Source organism: Colossoma macropomum, unplaced genomic scaffold, assembly GCF_904425465.1.
Source record: "Colossoma macropomum unplaced genomic scaffold, Colossoma_macropomum, whole genome shotgun sequence".
Lineage (NCBI taxonomy): Eukaryota > Metazoa > Chordata > Actinopteri > Characiformes > Serrasalmidae > Colossoma > Colossoma macropomum.
Window position 1 is genome coordinate 11,035,624 of NW_023494793.1, and position 18,365 is coordinate 11,053,988.

Below are 18,365 nucleotides of genomic sequence, written 5' to 3' on the forward strand. Positions count from 1 at the left end.
CAGGGGTGTCCAGTCTTATCTAGAGAGGTTCCGATGTGGCTGCAGGTCTTCAGGAGGTCACCTGATGAAATGTTTGAAGACTAAGACCAACTTATTAAACAAGTAGAATCAGGTGTGCTTCAGCTTGTTTGGAGTGAAAACTTGAAGGCACATCAGCCCTTTGCAGGGAAGACTGGACACCCCTGTTCTAAATAGTGCATTATATGTCTATTAGAGAGCTATTTGGGATACAGCCCACTTTAACATTTAGTGCACTAATTGGGTTTGGAAGCCATAGTTTCATGACTTGTATAGTGCGCTTCATAGGGATTAGGGAGTCATTTAAGATTCAGACTTGGCATCAACTGGTAAATCTGTTCAGCTATTTCAAGCTGCTGACAGAGCTTGTTTTTCTGCTTTTTGAAAGATACTTTATTAATAAAAGTAATATACTTCATTAATTTCTAAATAAAAGTAATATGCTTTATGTTTTATTTAGACGTTTTTTTCTCTTTTTTTGATCGATACTTTTATTTAGTTTTTATTCGTGCATTTTTTTTTTTACTTTCCACAGGACTTCGCCAGTCCGTTCACTGTAAACACCAGACTGCTCTGTGTGGATGTGCATGACTCTGTTATTCACCGGAGAAACATATGTCTCATATTTTTTTACTTTATTGACGCTAAAGACAAACCAAGCAGTGTGTCTTAAAACAAAAAGAACACCCCTTCATAATCCTCCGTGAATTGACAGAATTGTGGATAATTCTTCATATCTGGTCGTGAGTTAACAGCGTCTTTTATTTTTGAAAACTACAGTTTCCTGCGGAAGAATCTTGGAGAGTTGGCCGCGGTCGCCAACTTCACTAAATTTTCGCATGTATCCTTCCGCCTTGCTCACTGACTGCCACTGAGTGGCTCTAGTTTCTCTCAGGTACACTGGAACAGACAGGTGATAGGAACACATCAGCACCTTTCGTCGGCAGTTTAACATAGTTATTGATATAATAATAACATGATAAAAGCCATACTCATATTCAACAACCATGGAAAACCCAGGCTCTCGAAATTTTACGAACACTACGTGAGTATGAGTTACATTAAGGCTAGCCAGCTAGCTAGCAAACTCCTGTGTTGTACGTCAGTCACAGTCATGTGCAGCTGCTGTAGCTCAGTAGCTCACAGTTTCAGCCATGTCGTTTGTGATGCTCAGACACTTGGTTAATATTAAATGTGATTACTAATAAGACAGATATTTTGTGACAAGGCTGAGGTTGGCTTCCTTTTCGCCTTTTCACCAGCTTCTTTTTTGGATTTTTCCCGTTCCACCTTAAATGGTGCAGCAGACTCCAGAATGTAACTGCTGCACCGTTTAAGGTGGAACAGGAGAACCCGAATACGAAGCTGACTTCAGCTTAGTTATTTTGTATGTGTTAACTTACATATAGTCGAGTCTCAGTGCAGCAGCTAATAAATGTGACTATCAAATTTAAAGTGCGTGTTTCAGTGTTATCTGCCATTTAATGATAACTACTGCCTGAAGCTTTATATATGGATTGATTTTGTGGAGATCTTACTGATATATCCTGATATGTGGTGACCACAAACTGATAATGAAGTGATTTCTCAGTCTGCTAGCTAGGAGCCTAGCCCGCAGCATTTGTTTAACTAATGTTAATATAATCAGTACTTCGACTAACTTTTGTTAAAACGTGGCTCTGTTTGCTTTAGCTTTGCAAACATGGCCAAGTGAGTCATTATTCCCAGTTTTACAGCTACAAACCTGTCTGTAAGTGTGTTTTGAGTAAAAGAGTTGAAACTAGATGGTCAGTGAAGTTAGGGAGTGTTAGTTTCACCTGGATTTTTTTGCGTTTGCATTGTAAATCGCGCTATGAAGTATTAAGACAGACTATCGTTTTACGAGCTTGTGTTTCTGAGCTCGTTGTCTGCATCTCTAAGTGTGGATATAGGATTACATATCGGTTTACTTCGGTTTACAACGTGACTTCGCCTTGTGATTGACTCGTGCTTGCTTTCAGTGACCACTCTCAGGCATCATCAGCAGTGTATGACTCCATTCACTGCTTTCCGGGCTTATAACACGACATTAAAACAAGTCATACGTAGTTAAGTGAAGTGAATAAAAGCTACACAAATTAACAGACATTCCTTAACCTTAATATGACTATATATTTCTGCATTTCACTGCAATAAAACATGTCTGAGCGTTTTGTTATTTACATTTGGCAAAAATAGGGATTCTGCCTCATTTTATTCTTTACTCAGCTGCATAGTTATCACTTCATGCAAACATTTAAATCCCTCTCCCTTTATCAGTTAATTTAAATTCACATAAATGATCGTTTTAGGCATGACTGATTCTCACCCCTTTGACTGATCTTCTGTTGGGTCTGTAATGTTTCATTTTTATCCTCATACTGATGCTGCTTATTACATAGCAAATGTGATTGAGAAGAAATTGAATCAAGCTTTGGCTGGTTTCCTGATGGCCAGTTTTCTCATTCGGGCACTGGAGCAGCTGTACATGAGCTTAATGCCGAGCGTCGGGCCATGGAGCGGTGGGACGTGCATACTTTGTTGTTGGAGTGGTGTTTGTGATCCAGGAGCTGTTCATCTAACATCAGTACCTGGCCTCACTAAAGCTCTTGTGACTGACTGCAGTCAATCCTCAGTGTTCCAAAGAGGGGTTGACGATATGGCAGAAATATTATATCACAATACTTCAAGACATTTTCACAATAGATTATAAGCATCATGATATTTAGTTTTCCTGAGACTTAATACTAATATGACAAATAGAACCTGTAGTGTCACATGTCAAAAGTACTACTAATGATAAACCTACGACTATAATAATTAAATAAATATTTCACAAACTTCTCTGCACCAAATCCAATTAAATAGAACTTAATTATGTTGTAATATTATAATATATGAAACAGTAATATGTCGGTGTTATTTAACCCCTTAACAGTCCAGCCCTTTTTCCATTTTCCGCCTGAAATTACACACCCAAATTTTGAAGCCTTTTACTCAAGCAGTACATAAACTAGAGGGAAAGTCATGCTGTAATGTTACTGAAAAGCCTTCAAAATTGTAATTAAAACCATTTAAAGATATTGTGTCACATGTAAAAATTACTACTACTAATAAACCTACAACTATAATAATTTCTATTCAGTTTCACAAACTTTTCTGCACCAAATCCAATTAAACAGGACTGATTATGTTCACTTTGTAAAGTAACAGTAATGTGTCAGTGTTCTTTATGTACTGATGTTGTCCATGATATGCTCAGAAAAGCGTATTATGACATCATTTAACATGATGACGATAAAATGTTGTACATTGCCCATCCCTAGATCCAGCATCTAGTGTAAAGCCTTACCAGAAGAGTAGAGGCTCTTAGTGCAGCAAAGGGGGGACAAACTCCCTATTAATACCCTTGATTTCAGAAAAATATATAACCAGATGGCTGTATACTTTCAGACACAAAATGTATTTTAAGATTTCCCCCTTAAAGTTCTTGGGAATGTTCCACGCTTGGAAGCCAAATTCCACCGCAGGTCTCTGACTGCTCCTAAAAAAGCCCTTCAGTGCAAATGAAAAGATATTACAAATTGTAATTGTTCTTATGCTCTTAAATTTCTTGATAATGCTTGACTGTTGCTGCAGATATAGAAATGATCTATGCTGTGCTAGTTCTAAGTATAGGCTACTATGTACCTAGTTATAGGGAGTAAGTAAGTAAAAAAAACAAAAAAAAAAACAAAGCAAAGTAGCACTGCACAGTAAATAGGCAGGTAAATATGAGGTCAGCAATTGTGTATTATGTGTGATATCTCTGGGACATAATGATTCCTAGCTGCCCCCCTCTACCTGTAACCATGAACATGAGATTTGGCATTATTAACGCTTCTGTATCACAGCATAGCACTGGCCTTCTTAGAAACACACTGTTGAACAGTTGTCCTTGGTAATGGAGCCTGATACAACTTAATAGGGCAACACTGTCTACTAATACAACGTTAATGAAAACCTTGGTGCAGTGTTTTCTTTTTATGTCAGCTACTTAGACGTGATAAGAGCTGATTACCTGTGACGGAAAGGGACTGTTGGGACTGCTAAATCTTCTGCACGTTATTCTGTGCTAATGAGAAGTGACTGATGACCATGTGTAACAGAAGCTTATTGAAAGGCTGGTGTGCCAGATGAATGGTAGACAGCACATAAAAACTCATTAATAATGGATGAAGTTTATATTAGGGATGCACCAGTATGTTTTTTTGAATGCTTAGTATAAAAGCAAATACTACATTTCTGTTTTAGTAGCTTTATATTGTATGTAAGCTGTGTGGATGCTATACTTCATATCTCTCTGGTGGTTTTGTAATCAGTAATTCTGATCCCCTTTCATGCAGACTAGCTTACATGGAATTTTGGTTTTCTGCTGAAATGAGTCACTCGCCTGTAGAGAGAGATAATTAGATAACACTTTGTCTTGACCTTTTCTATGGACACCTGGCTCTGTCTGTAGTCTCACACCTCATATCACTTTGTTTTTCTAATTAAAAAGAGTATTCTTAACATAGCCGTGTGCTGAATGGGAGACAATATCTCATGGTCTAATAAGAAGAAGTCTTCTTATAATGACATAAATGATATTATGTAAATACATTGACAAAATAATCAATCAAAATGTAAAGTAACAAAGGCTATAAATTATTGTTAGTGTGGGGGGAAAAAAGGGCAGAAAGTGTGTGACATTGATCCCATACTAACAGCTGTTACTACAAGAGTTTGCCTTTAGGTTAAAATGTGATTAGCAAAGCAATATAATGATGAAGTAAACTTGTACTTTGCAAATTAAGCAGTTGTGCAAAGCATAGGCACAGTGTGTTCTCCTTGAATAAGTTGGGCAATAGAGCTTGGCCTGCAGCAGTTTTATCACCTGACCTTCGAATGATATTTGAGTTTCTCGCCTTTATGCTAGTATAACACCATGCCAAGAACTGCACACTCAGTTTAGCCTGGAACTTTGTGACTTCTCATATATTGCCTAGAAATATACTAAACATAGTAATAGTAGTGTATTTAAGTCAAATGTATTCATGTGTTGCTTTTTTTTGCCATTTAAAGTCTTGTTGCAGAGACAAAAATATTATCCTTATTGATATTATACAGTCAGGGACCACTGTTCACTTTTTTAATTTCCAGTCCAGAAACGTTAAGTACAAGTTATTCATTTTTCAGGAGATATTTCTGAGAAGATTAGGCATAAGATAATCCACTTGCATAAGAAAGGGGACAGTCAAAGAAAAATAACTGAAAAAACAGGAGTTTCCAAAACTGGAGTTAAAATGGGACTCTGAACAGGCCTGGTAGACCACCAAAACTGCCACCTTCAGGTTAACAGTACTTAAAGCTTTCATCTTTTAGAGACAGGGGAAAATCAAGCTCCACTCATGAGAAGCAGAAAATGTAACTAATGTCTAAGACTGAACTTTGGAAGTATAGAAAAATATCCCTGCAGATTTCTGCACAAAAACTGCAAGCAAGTCTCCTGAAAAAAAAGGAACAGCTGCTTTAAAAGAGTGTTTGCTGTAACAATATTAGAACAGGCCAGTAGTGGACGTTTAGTGCAGTGATTAGCCTGAACACCCACATTCCTGTCTTGTAATTACTCTGTGCATGGACTTCTCTAATGTTAACGAAGACGTGCGGAATATTTTGTTTGGATACACAGTATGAAGACTTCTTACTCGCACAGCTCTCCTACTTTGAGAGAATTTAGCACTTGTGGGCGAATGAAATGTGTCCACCTGTTGGCTGGACTACAGCACAGAGCCTACACGTGGTTCCGCTATCTGGCCAAAGGACAGAAACAGAACACACTAATTGATTCAAATAGGGCTGGACAATGTTAGGATATTTATAGTTATTGTGATAAATTACATCACAGTATAGCAGATATTGTCAGTATGTCTAGAATATGGACCAACTTCTAGTTTCATTACAAATGGAGCATAAAAACACCTGTTTTATCGGATTTAGTTCAGTGCAATATGTAAAATGTTGAAAAATAATCATTTGACATCATAGTTTTATGACAGTATTTTTAAAATGTATCACTGCAGGTTCTATTGTTGTTTTTTCCAACTTATTAAACCTCAGAAAACCTAAATATTGTGACATATTGTGCATCATGAACATTTCTTGAAGTATTGTGATATTTAATTTTTGCCATATCACCAAGCCCTACATTCAAACGTCCATGTGGACCCACAGATGATCAAGAGCTTGCACACTTTTCTACTGCTAAATATTGTTCTCTTTTCTCACCCCAGAGTGAAGACACAGAACAGCAGATTATCAGAGAAACGTTTCATCTGGTATCGAAGCGGGACGAGAACGTCTGTAATTTTCTCGAGGGTGGAATGTAAGAATGACTATATTTAGACAAGCATGTTTTTATTAATGATGTGCAGTAATTAGCACACCAAACAGCAGCCATTGTAAACTAGTATTCCTTCTGTGCACTCAGGTTGATAGATGGATCAGACAACAAGCTGATCTACAGACACTATGCCACGCTGTACTTTGTCTTCTGTGTAGACTCCTCAGAAAGTGAACTTGGCATTCTAGACTTAATCCAGGTACTTTTGTTTGTTTTCCTCTCAGAGAGAGAAGCAGAATGAATTTCAGCAGTGACTTTCCGATGCTACTTACTTCAGTATTGCTTAATATTTATGTTTGTAGGATTTCATTTTATATTGATATGAGAATAAATTGTCTTCTGTTTCTCCACAGGTGTTTGTGGAGACGCTGGACAAATGTTTTGAGAATGTCTGTGAGCTTGACCTAATTTTCCATGTAGACAAGGTAATTTTTAACAGAATTTCTTCTGGTGAAGTAGTACTCTACGAAGACACTTTGCACCCTAATTTTTTTTAGGGCATACAGCTAGACCTCACGTGCATAACCATGTTCTACAAATAGACCATGTTGAAAGTTCAGCCCTATATTGTTAAATGCCAGTCTGTACCAAGAATGAAATTATTAAATTTTAAAATCAAAGTTACAAAATCAATAAACACATTTATTCAACTACAGTGAAATATGATGATTGATTGTTTTGAAATTGTTTACATCGATTGGTCCATTGTCTTGTGTGGCTTGAAAAATTCATTGATTTTTCTGCTGTGTTTTTCTTGCTATTGTAACTCCTGAAATGAAAAACGAGAAACTGGATGAGTGGTGCTGACCAGATTCTCAGATTTTCTTTTATGATTCTCAATCTACGTTTTTTTAATGTTGCTCAATGATTTTAATGGTCAGTTTGTGTAGCCTGTACAGCATATGTTAGATAACAGGACAGTAACAGGATCAGTTACTACAGCAGCACAGTTAGCAGAGTGAACAACACCAGCTTCAGTCTGCACATTCTACACCAGGCTGTGGGACAATGGGGTTTACAGTCATATAATTGATTAGAATATAATACAGTATAATCATTATTTTTGTTTGTAGAAAGTAGAAATAAAGTGTCCAATCATACAGTTACATATAGATGTTCCTTTCTGTATAAAAGGATGGATGTTCATTTGCACTTTGTTGAACTGGGGGAAAAACCTGTTTCTGGTCTTGTCCAGTTGCGAACCGTGACTATTAGAACTAGGCCTTCAAATCAGGCCATAAATGTCAAATCTCTGTTTAAAAAAGCCAAAAAACGGGAACCACCTCTATGAAAACGCTAATTTCTTGTAGCACCTTTATAATAATGTTTTTTTTTTGTTTTGTTTTTTGTTTTTGATGTTCTGGATTCAAAGTGGATGGTTGAAGCTTGTAAAAGAAAGTCCATGTTTTATTTTAAGTTTGTAAGTTATATTTTCATGTGTAATTTACAATTTTCACAGTGATTCTTTCAGGGTCCTGACATAGAGCTGCTGCTCTTTTCCTTCTGAAACACATTGGTTCAGGATAGCACTTGTACTTAAAGTGACATTGCCAGGACTTTGAGTGGCCTGGAGTGACATTCTTTTTCTCACAAAATTGGTCTCACCCACTGTAAATCAGGAGTTTAAATACAACAAGCTTGACGATTATGTTAAACAAAAATAAACATTTATTTCACAAATTGAGTCTCTCTCTGAAGGCCTTGAAGGTTCCCCACCACTCTTTAGCCTCTAAATCTCTACCTTACCAAAAGGTTTAGATAAGTTAGATATGAAGATGTGTTCCAACTACTTTTTTTTTGTCTTGTTTTTTTTTAGCATGTCCTTGGCCATATTAAGCATGATACAGCACATCATTTAAAGACAATATTTTTGTTTTCCCTCGCACCACTCCCCCCTATCAAATAGCTAACGCTCAGCTACTTTAGAGATCCTCACTGATATGTTTCACATGGAAACCAGGAACGGGTCACAGTATGGAGGGAAATGTGTTACCATTTCAGATTCATGTTGACTTTTACAAAGTGCTGATTATTATTATTATTATTATTATTATTATTATTATTAATTTTGACTTAATCTTTTCCAGGTCCATAATATTCTGGCTGAGATGGTGATGGGCGGTATGGTCTTGGAGACCAATATGAACGAGATCATAACACAAGTAGATGCCCAAAACAAAATGGAGAAGTCTGAGGTAAGAATGTTGCTGCAGTGTCACTGTGCTTTAGGTATGTGCAGGCATGTCTGTGTGTGGACTGCATGTCCAAGAATGCCCTTTCTGTGATGCCTTTTGCTCTCAGTGTCTGTGGCTCTATGGCCCACTGCTATTGCTATGCTGCACACTGATAGCTCCTCTCAGCTTAGATGCAGCCCCTGCTCTAAGACAGACTCATTCATAGTATCCATGGAGAGAACAGATTTCTGATTCTACATAAATACCCACATGATTCCCACTGCTTCCTTCACCAACAATCAGACTGTTTCAACTAGATGGAAAAGAAATACACTATCACCACTATGCTCATTTGAATTAGATTTCCTGTTAGTCTCCACGGTGAGAATATTTAGGAAAGCTGTGTTTTTCAGGGGTTGAGGGGATGTTGTTGTGAATAAAGATGAGAAGATTTGATGGTTAAAGTCAAAGATGTTGATCGGTTGCTAGAATGATTCAGCTTTTATTCAAAAGCCCTTCCGATAGACAAACTCTTCAAAGTGGAGACAAAACTTTGCTCTCTGCTGTTGCAGGTTCCATTAAGTTGCCTAATTTATTTACAGGTCACACTGACTGTAAATACAGAAAAATTTCTCTCATTTAGGTGGTTTCACCATATTAGCGCACTTTTCTTTCTTAAGATATTTTGTTATTTGGTGAGCCTGTTAGATATGCTATAACATGTCAAGCATATTCTATGTTGATGTGATGTTTAATCTTAATTTTTTATTTATTGAGACAGTGGTTTATCAACATTTATAATTATGCCTTCACATCTGAGCCTCACTTATTACTGGTAAAATAAAGGCCAAAGCAACATAATTATGGTCTGTTTCTTGTTAATTCTCAGACAGAACCTAGACTTAGTGGTTTGATGGCTTTGTTTAGCATTATGACTAACACTGAATGAACTGTGTTCTGGTTTGGTTATTGCATGAGTATGAAGATGCATAATAGCCTAATCAGTGGTGTGGTTTTATAAAATTATCTGGACAACTGAGTATTTGGCAACTGAATCATTCTTAGCATCTTTGACTGTAATAAACATCAAATCTACTTGCCCCTTCTCTCTTTTGACCACCTACCCTAGACCGCTACTGCTGAAATCTGTATTGTAAAAACTGTTATGTAGACTTTAAATAGTATGCAGTTTTTATGCAGCAATGCAGCTTTTGGTATATGTCCAGCTTTTGGTATATTGGAAAAATGCTTTTTCAAAACAAAGGCACATGTCCAAAGTTGTGAAAGATAATACACAACAGAGTAATGGCTAAAATATATTTTTTTTGCCTAATTTTGAACTTGACTGTTCACTTTGTCTGCGGTCTAAGTTGGGTTCTGTCACTCCTTCAGTGCTACAAACTGTGATTTCTTAACTGCTTTAACTACCATTCCTCATTCCTCTTTCCTGACTTTCTCTAGTTCTTTCCATTTTCTTTTTGCAGACGTTTATCTTTCAGTCCCCCAGGCAGGACAGGTAGACCCAGGTACTGCTCTGAATTCCGAACCAAGAAATTTTACACAAGTCATCCTAAGAACAAACATTAGATTTTTTAACAGGCATAAACTGTGCATTTTTTATTGACCTGGGGCTCCATTTTACTAGACTGACTGATGATAATGGTAAGATATTTTGATTTTGCTTTAAGGGATGACTATAATCATAGTTTCAAGTTCAGACAAAGGTTCAGCACTTTATATAATGTGAATGAGGTTATCCACATGATTATTAGGCATGCGCCGTTATGGGAATTTTCATGTACAGATCTGCTAATGCCAACACATAAACATTCGTAAAATGTAGACATTGGAAATAGATCCACCACAGAGAAATATAATGTTACAGCATTCCAGAGAAATATAACACTATTTATAGAGGGTTATAAATTAGAGGTGGGTGATATAGTAAAAAGATATCAAGATATTTCAAGACACTGTGAAAGTACTCTATATGCATCATGATGTTCAGTTTTTCTGAGATTGAATAAGTTGGAACAGGCAAAATAGAAACCCAAAATAAACCCTTAACTACATTGATTTTATTCAGTGTTTCACAAACTGCACTGCATTAAATACAATTAATCAAGCCTAATTATACTAACTTCGTAATGAAACCTGTAATTAGTCATTGTTATTTAAATACTCTGCATGCATATGCATCATCACATATATCAGCCAAATCCAAACTGATGCGTTATATATAATGTACAAATGTATGTGTGTGTGTGTGTGTGTGTGTGTGTGTGTGTGTGTGTGTATTAGGGGTGGGAATCTCTAGGCACCTCACGATTCAATTCGATTACGATTCAGAGGGCTGCGATGCGATTATAAAACGATTATCGATGCATCTCAATGCATCTTTTTTTTTTTCTATATAGCATTTATATTTCTCTCTGTTTCGAGTTCAAGTTTCAGGTTTATTTGTCATTTGCACAACCTGTCAGGACATTTATGCATTGAAATGCTTGTGGTGAGACTCTAATTACTCTACAGAGAGTAAATAAGTAAAAATAAAAATACAAGAAAAAAGCAACTGAAATATATTAAATATACACAAAATATACACAGAATATACACAGAATATACATTTTAAAGTGTCTAAGTGACTCAGTGTTGTTATTTAAAGTGACTTGGTACTTTTAAAGCAAAGTATTTGTAATGATCCATAATGAATCTACTTCCAATATCTTTTTTAATAAAACAATTGGAAGTGATGTGGCAAGTGAATTAGAAGGCTCTCATTCAGTGCTCTTGTTTGGAGCACGAGAAGCTGCTGCTACTCATCTGCAATAAAATGCGCAGTTACGATGAAATAAGATCCAGTGCTAATGGATCTCCACGCAGCACATGTTACAGCTATTCTACCTGTTTTCTTTAGTGATTTTATAACTTAGGTTTTGGTCTTGTCATAGAGAGTGGGGGGATCGCTGTGTCAGTAAAGTATCTTTGAGACGGGACGTGTGAAACATAGAGCGAAAGCCCTGTTTTGCAACGACTGAGAATTGGCGTGCAGACTGCAGGTCACATAGCAGCGATGTGTTATTCGCATTTATAAGCACCACAGTTGGTTTCCTGGTACGTTAAATCCGCAACGAGAGACTGTCACACACTAAAAAGTGGCAAAGCTGAAGTCGCTTCTTTTTCGAATTCTCCCGTTCCACCTTAAATGGTGCCGCATTTACATTCGGCGCCTCAGTTAGAATTTAAGGTGGAATGGGTAAATTCGAACAAGAAGCTGGAGAATGAGAAGCGACTTCAGCCTCCTAAAACAGTCGAACATTGAGAGACATTTTACAAGAAACTGATCTACTTCTGAGGAAAAGTTTTCTGGCAGAGATGGGAGGAAAGCGGCTATAGCTGAGCTAAAGCTTAAAGCAGAGTAGAGTAAGTCCGCGTTTTCGTTTATATTGTTTAGCCTATACTAGGACATTATCACATACTGAGACATACTAGACATTAAATGTTGTGGCTGCCAAGGTGGTTTGATTTTTGTTGAGAGGACAAAATGGCTCTTCATATAATCATTTGGGTTGTGACTCCTGATCTAACCTGGCTTTAATGCAGAGGGAGCCGGTCGGATTTCTCGCTCATCCACTTGTGTTTTTGTTATGTGCTGCCACAGACTGTCCGGGCGCTGCACTTACCCACTTTCAAGTTCCGCCTTTTACGTTCCGTCAACATTACGTTATAAATTAAATATTTAGAAAATTGATTTTTGACATTTGTGAATCGATTCAGAATCGTTCACGTCCGCATCGCGATGCATCTAAGAATCGATTTTTTTCCCGCACCCCTAATATATATATATATATATACACACACACACACACACAAGCAGTTATCTGCTGGTACTGATACCAGTTCCAATAAGATTGCGCATCGCTAATAATTACTATAACAAATTGCTACATAGCTACTAATAGCTGCATAACAACATTGTAGGTATTGTTTATTACATTTAAACCTAAACATTTTTTCTGCATCATTAATGAAAGATTTAGATGTATGTTATGCTGATGCTAGTAGTGATTTTGTTAAATAATGTCTGTTCAGTTATCACTGTAGTTCTAGTTGTTTTTTCAATGTGTAATTTGTAAATTTCTTTCCCACATTGTGTTCTAGGATGTGGGTTTCTTCCAAATTTCTATGACTGAAGAACTGAACATTGTGAAATGGTGCCCAAAGACTAGATTGTTTAAAGTGATAGTTACACATTCATTTTTAAATATTGTTTGTTCTTAGGATAACATGGTAGAATGCAGCAGGTTTGTCTTCACTTTTATGTGGAACTTCCTAGCTATTACCTGTAATTAGATATTACCATAGCTTAGTCCAGAGTAGATCAAAAACGTTTTAGACACAAAAAGCCTACAGTTCTTAATAGATTTCTCATAGTCGGTAAGTACCATACACATCTTTTTCTAGTATTTGAACTCCTTTCCCAGACGATCATTGGCAGTGCTCATGAAGTTATCAATTTGTAATGACAACTGGTAAAGACTGACTGGCTCATTCATTAAAACATTCAGATTCATCTGATGTTCTTTATCACATGGTTGTAATGGTAAGAGTACACAATACATGTCAGTGCCAGCTGCACTTATACTCTTCATAAGCCTAAGCGGAAGATAAAATATGAATATTACATATTGTAGTCAGTCAGTTCTTACCTGTCTATGTTGTGTCTGTATGTCCGTTAGTAGTTGTAGTTCCATTTCAATGAAAGTTTAGTTTTGTCTTTGTGCATTTGTTTGGATGGTTTTTCAAGATTTATAGGAACTATAAAAGTAACCCAGGCTCAGATTTCAACATAAATATTTGGGATTTTTTGGAACCAAAAAGGTTTTGGCCAGAATGTGTTCTTACAAGCTTTGCTTACTAAAATAACACCAGCGAGACATTTCACTAACCTTTTAACATGACAGACCTTTTCAGCCAACTCTGTCAGCGATTGTTGAAGCATGAAGGAACATAGTGCAGACAGTTATTCATCATGTTCTAGTGTTATTGTAAAAGTTTTTTTTTAAGCATATGGTGACCCCTGGAAAAACCAGGAGCTCCTGATGAGTGCTGGAGCAGCCACAGTGTTGTTCTTCTGTCTGCCCGCGTGCTCCAGCAGCGTACATTCTGTGCTCTGCTTGTGCCTTTTGTCTGTATTTTATGGCCTAAAAATATCCTATTTTGCAAGTACTGCTGCTCGACCCCGCTGTGAGGATTAGGAATGTAATCCGGCAGTATTTGAACAGATTCATACTTAGGCCTGCCTCATACGGGAATGATTCATCAGCACTCAGCGTTCTTTTGAGTGATGTCGCAGTTTTACACAATAGTAGTTTACCCTTTAGAAAACTATTGTCTGTTATGGGTATAGGTGCATTGAACTTAAAGAGATAAATGTGCTGCAAGCAGATGCCTATTGAAACTGCTTAGCTTGTTAATGTTATTGAACACCTGGCCAAGTACATTATGTAATCTACTCAATTTTGGATTATACAGATGGATTCTGCGGCAGAGGAAGAATCTGTAGCCACTAAGGGTGTAATGAGGCTAGGACCCGACTTATCTGAATATTTTGTACCATTTTTGAAAGACTAAAAATGTGTTATTGTTAGCCAATATAATTTTCTATTTATATTTTAGATTTAATTTTATACTCCAGTGCTTTTCGTTAAACTGACTGCTTTACAGACTGATATGATTATCAGTTCTCAATTATCACACTGCTTAAACTCAATCGGTATAAAGTCACAGTGTTCAAAGAAATTGATATTTTGTGGGTGGAACTAACCAGAATCCTTCATAGCCTGAGTCTTTATACATAAAAGGAATATCAGTGCTGTATTATAATTTAATACCACCTTTACTAGACAAATAAAAATGTGCTTTCCATTATACGTCAGCTTTTTTGTTCCCCAAAAACTCCTTATTTTCAAAATTGTTACAAATAAATATACAGCATTTTGAAATTAAACTCTTCATTTAAACAATGACCCTGGCTCAGTAGTACAACCACCTTTTTGTCCTAGTGTCAGGAGATGGTAAGTTCGATTCCTAATGATGCTGCAGCTAAAAAAAACACTAATTATCGGCATGTTATTAGCAAGCTTATCTGATACCGCAGGTCATTAGCATAAAGCGGTATCAACGGCCTAAATGTGAGAGACTTTATTAAATTTTCTCTATTTTTTCTATGTTGAAAATGTCTTCATTCAACAGAGCACTGATTTATACACTAAAAAAGATTGCAAGGTAGCATGTCCTTGTGGAAAATAATGATTTTATAAAACAGCGCAACTGAGATACAAACAGTACAAAAATGGATTGGATGCACCCACATGCCTCCTTCTAATCACTGACGGTGGTTTCCATGAAAATTAGCTAATAAGAGACTGAGGCATTTTTTTTACGCTGTACTAAAATCCTTACACCCTTAGTAGCCAATTACCATACTGAGAAATTACATTTGTATGCAAAAGTTTGGCCACACCTGGTCAAATTACATGTTTTGTTGATTTTGTAATTGAAAAAACGTTAACACATCCTTTACAGAGAACACACTTCTGAACATTTTAATGCACAATTACTGTTTTTTTGTTGAATGCAAAATATTGGGGGAAAAAAAAACACAAAATGTGTCCTGTGCAAAAGTTATGGCACATTTTTATATTTTAGTCTTTTTTTCCCCCCAATATGTTAAACTAAAATTTGCAGAAAATCAGCATATACAAGTTTGTTCTCTGTATAAGTTGTGTTACTTTATGTTCACTATTAACAAAACATCATTTGACTTGGGTGTGTTCAAACCTTTGCATGCAACTGTATATCGTTAAATTAATTAATTTTGACAAAGGTTACAATCTGCTAACTCACCATTAGAAAGTACTGTTGAGAAGTTTTCTTGTCTTAGGTTATGCTGAGATTTTTGAAGCAGTCTTGGAGATTAGCAAGGCACCAGCTCGTTCACCTAATCAAAACCCAGATGTCAGGTTTTCTCTTAATAGCTCTCAGCTTTTCATTTCCTCCTCATCAATTTCCATTTCTCAGCTTTGCCCAACTTCTGTCCTTGCATACCAGTCCCTAAGGCTTTGGTCAATTTATTTTAGAAAAGTTCTCCCTTTAGGCCATCCTTTCATTTTGACGAAGGCTCAAATCCTTTGATAATTTCATTTAATTTCCATAGTTGAGGCTTACTCTGCCTTACTCTCATGATTGAGAATATTCTAAACGACCTGAGTGATGCATGTGCATTTTGAGCTATGAACAAGAATGCCAACGTTGCACACATCTGTAATGTGCTTCGCATTTTGTGTGACGTCGAATGGGATCTGTGCAGTGTGATGGACTGAGTGTCTGTGTTGCCTGTCCTTATATGAATAACATCTTAAATTCAGGTTTGAATCATGTTATTAAGTGTGTGCATGTGTTTGTTTGCGCAGGCTGGCATTGCAGGGGCTCCTGCACGTGCTGTATCAGCAGTAAAGAACATGAACCTTCCAGAAATGCCCAAGAACATCAACATTGGAGACATCAGCATAAAAGTGCCAAACTTGCCCTCCTTTAAATAGCAGATAAAAATGCCTTGTGCTGGGATGGACAGATGCGTATGTTGAAATGTGTTTACCAAACTCCAAGTGAAATATCTTGTTACTTCAGAGGCTATGAAGGTACCATGTGATATGTTTTTTTTCTTTTGTGTTGCTCCTGGTTTTGGAATGTCTCTTATGTGTCTTTTTTTTACTCTATGGAAATGAAGTATTTATTACATTCCTTTGCCCTCTCTAAAGGTGTGCCCTTACAATTTGGCTGCTACAGTATTTGAAGAATCATACCTTTGTAGTGCTTTGTACATCGGACTTAAAAGTACACTTAAGAATAGAAATATCTAAACGACTCTGTATATGCTTAAATTATATTATTGGTATTATACTGTATGTAATCAGAATATTTTATATATAATTTATCTTCTTTTCATACTCAAATAATGCTTTTATTTTAATCGGTGCATGTGAGGTTTTTCTTCTTTTTTCTTTTTTTGCAACAAAATAAAGTATTGCAGCATTTTATCTTGTTTCCTTTTTTAAACTCCTTGTTTTCCATATTGAGTTATAAACAAGACAATAATGGTATGAAAAGATGTTTAAAAATCTATTTGCTCTGATGAAGTAGAAATTCAAAAAAGCTAAAAATGATGGAAAAATGTTTTAAATATTTTGCTGTAATTAAATACATTGAATACATGGAGTGACTAGTACTTTCATATATGCAGTAGCCAAAAAAATCCCAAATCCCAGATAATGTCCAGTCATTTTAATCCGCCACAGGTAGACAGTAAGTTCTAGAGACATCTCAAGGATCATCATTTAAACCAGAAGCAAATACCTTCAGTTTGGAGGGGCAGGGTCTGAACGTCGACCCTGAATATTTCATAAAAATTTTAATTTTTTATTTTCATTCGGTTTTAAATCCCAAAGATGTGTTTTTGCTGTGGCATTATGTGGATTAACATATTTATTTGGTAATTTAAAAATAACGCATTTTCATAACGCTATTTAATAACGCAAAATTTTGAAGCCACAGGGAAGGGATTGGAGTTATTTGAATCTTGGTTTGTGGTGCTAACTAATTGTTAAAAGATGATTTCAAAGAGCTTACTCTATGTCCTCCATGTACATGCTGTGCAAAAATCAGAGAACGTCTCTTCATTCATTTAATTTCCTGACGAAACGGAATAAGGAGAAGGAAGGGGAAGGTCAAAGGAAAATATGTGAGAAAACAGGAGCTTCTAAAACCGGAGTTCAAAAAATTATTAAGAGATATACAGAAAATAGGACTCTTGACAACCTTGTAGACCACCAGACTGTCACCATCAGATTAACAGCACTTAGTTTTAATCTTTTCATCTCATTTTAGATATAAAAAATTCATGGGTTTCTGTCTATCCTTCCACTGTAAGAAGATGAGTCTGAAAGGATGTGCAGTTGTCAAGAAGCTGTTAGTGGGAAAAGAAAATAGACAAAAAAGAAGAAAATTTGCAAATCAATCAAAGAAGTTGCTGATGTTCCCAGAACAATGGACTGACCACCCCAGAGTCCAGACCTCAACATCACTGAATGTGTTTGGGTTTACTCGGATCATGAAAAAAACAGAAAATACAACCAACTTCCAAGACTGAACTGTAGAAAAATATCCCTGAAAAACTGAAAGCAAGTCTCCCGAAAAGAATTGAAATTGTAATAAAGGCAAAAGGTGAACACATTAAATTCTGAAAAATATGAAATTGTATTTAGTTGTTGAGGCTCCTGTGTAATTTTCTGTTAAATATGTTTTCTGCTTTAATCCTGATACTTACAAATGATTTGTCTTTATAGCTCTATTGGCAAATAAACGTGTATTGTTTCAGTAGACAGCACATTAAGGAAGCAGTTGCCTGAAAATGATCAGATGATACCAAATCGTAAGAACACAGTAGCTGTTAGGGTGTCTTGGTGCAGTGTTTGTGAATGAGAGTTATGTGGCCACCAGATGGAGACATTATCCCGAACTTATTACCTGAAAACATCACACATTAAAAAACTCACATTTTGTTTTTTCATTTTTTAACCTCAGTAGCCTATTTCTCACAGTGTTGTGGGTGAAGTCCTTGATAACGTACCTTAGTGCATTGAGTCAGATGAATCTGAGCAGGGAAAACTCTT

General features: G+C 36.3%; 1 protein-coding gene across 2 annotated transcripts; it reads left to right on the forward strand.

Moving 5' to 3' along the window:
* The first annotated feature begins 864 nt into the window (after nt 1-864).
* ap3s1 (adaptor related protein complex 3 subunit sigma 1) lies at nt 865-16,733 on the forward strand. 2 transcript variants are annotated; one of them, XM_036578464.1, is made up of 7 exons: nt 865-1,063; nt 6,348-6,439; nt 6,545-6,656; nt 6,811-6,882; nt 8,545-8,652; nt 10,116-10,157; nt 16,107-16,253. In XM_036578464.1, the coding sequence occupies exons 1-6, from the start codon at nt 995-997 to the stop codon at nt 10,149-10,151; spliced, it is 489 nt and encodes a 162-aa protein (XP_036434357.1). In that variant the 5' UTR covers nt 865-994; the 3' UTR covers nt 10,152-10,157; nt 16,107-16,253. The 2 variants fall into 2 exon arrangements, with proteins under 2 accessions (XP_036434357.1, XP_036434356.1); XM_036578463.1 differs by lacking the exon at nt 10,116-10,157 and having other exon boundaries at nt 16,107-16,733.
* The last annotated feature ends 1,632 nt before the right edge of the window (nt 16,734-18,365 follow it).